At 35.2% G+C, this 1,867-nt stretch overlaps 1 protein-coding gene across 1 annotated transcript; it reads left to right on the top strand.

The window, feature by feature from the left end:
* Positions 1-536: 536 nt before the first annotated feature.
* On the top strand, positions 537-1,581 carry LOC115232187 (histone-lysine N-methyltransferase SETMAR-like; the record flags this gene model as incomplete). Its single annotated transcript, XM_029802030.1, has 2 exons — positions 537-720; positions 1,340-1,581. Coding segments are annotated over 2 exons (426 nt in total), but the record flags the coding sequence as incomplete, so codon positions are not given.
* Positions 1,582-1,867: the final 286 nt, after the last annotated feature.

Raw genomic sequence — 1,867 nt, 5'->3', positions numbered from 1 at the left:
GTTAACAACCACTAGACTTCACATATCGCTCTATCTCTATTCCATTTCTGATGTCTATTCATTAAGGTCTCACGGTTTATATCTCTCTGTACTTCCATAGCAAAGTAATAGTTGGAGAAATGTCTAAGTATGGAAAACAACCGTAGCAATATTTATGGAAACCTAAAAGTACAAACACCATATTTGTAACAATATTTGTGGAAAGGTATAAACTGTATAGACAACAAATTTATAACAATATGTATGGAAACGTATAAGAACAGACAATATAAATGTAGTAATATTTATGGAAACATCAGGCAAGTACAGACAACACGACTAATAATGTGACAAGCGCAACTCAAGCACAAACATACGAATACTAATACAGAACTAAAATTCCTATAATCTCTCATCATAATTTTGTCATTGGTAATGGTCAATGTGTCGGAGAAACTACAGGACACAGGAAACGTGACAGAACTTATATCTGACCTCCAGTAATCTTCTGAGGAAGAGCCGTAATATGTTATAATTTATTAATGTTTTTTTCCCAGGCTTTTCGGAAACTGTCAAAAGATAAAGGTGTGACGTGTTATGATTTATTTTCCAGAGATGCAAGAATTACCTTTAGTAATATGCTACATAATCATATTTCATACTATAATTTATACCATAGTTTCAGAAGGTCGTTAATACAGGAGGAATATGTGTTCAGTTTTGTCTGCATGGTCTATTTGGGTAGGTGTGCAACTTTGGGGAAAACTGCATCAAATATCAAAGAATGGAATACATCGGTGGAAAGAAGTGTTTCCTAACATTCCTTCCTAAAATGCAATGGAAAATCATAAAAGTGTTAAGTTTTATATATTTCATGTATTACAGAGTTTGAAACCAAACATAATTGGATAATGATTTTTTTGGTACATGTAGTGTTCTTTAGGAAGCTGAATAAAATTTGTGAAAAAATCATACTACTGACAGGAATGGAATTATGTGTATTTCTTTGAATATTTAATAATAACTATATAAATATACATGTATACATACAAATATATATAAATATGTATCTGTTTGCGTGTGCAAATACATGTGTGTGTCTGTGTTTGTGTTTCTCTGTCTGTGTATCTTCCTCTGTGTGTGTGCCTCTTTGTGTGTGAGTGTGTATGTATGTGTGTGGTGTGTGTGTGTGTGTGTGTGTGTGTGTGTGTGTGTGTCTGCGTGTGTGTACTTAAAGGTATGAGTAGTCATTTCAATTATAATAGGTTGTTCCGAAAATAATGGCCGCTCTAAGTGTTGTGCTTTGAAAGGCAATTTTGTCATAGTATATTAATAATATTTTTGCTGAATTTCGACATAGAGGGGCCCACAAGTGATCGAACTGTACGAAGGTGGTTTCAAAAATTCCGTAGTGGTAATGAGAGACTTGAAGATGAAGAAGGTAGAGGACGGTCATGTAGTTTTGACAATGAAAGATTGAAAGCAATTGTTGAACAAAACCTACGTCAAAGAGTCAAAGAAATGTCTCAGGCACTTGGTGTCGGTACTGCAATGGTTTCACGCAGTCTGAAAAACATTGATGAGGTGAAAATGCTCGATTGAGTTCAATGAAAATCAAAGAGTTCGGCGTTTTGAAGTGTATTCTATGCTATTTCTGCGAAACACCAATGATCCTTTTTCTTGACCGAATAGTCACTTGTGACGAAAAGTGGATCCTTTATGATAACCGAAAACGCTCAGGTCACTGGCTTGGTAATGATCAGTCCCCCAAACATTTCCCAAAGCCAAATACTATGGTGACTATCTGGTGGTCTGCAATTGGTGTTGACAATAACAGCTTTCTGGAAGCCAATCAGAGCATTGCAGCAGAGATTTACTGCAATCAACT

The sequence above is a fragment of the Octopus sinensis genome, unplaced genomic scaffold (genome assembly GCF_006345805.1).
Source record: "Octopus sinensis unplaced genomic scaffold, ASM634580v1 Contig19879, whole genome shotgun sequence".
Taxonomy (NCBI): domain Eukaryota; kingdom Metazoa; phylum Mollusca; class Cephalopoda; order Octopoda; family Octopodidae; genus Octopus; species Octopus sinensis.
This window is presented reverse-complemented; position numbering and strand designations above follow the sequence as displayed.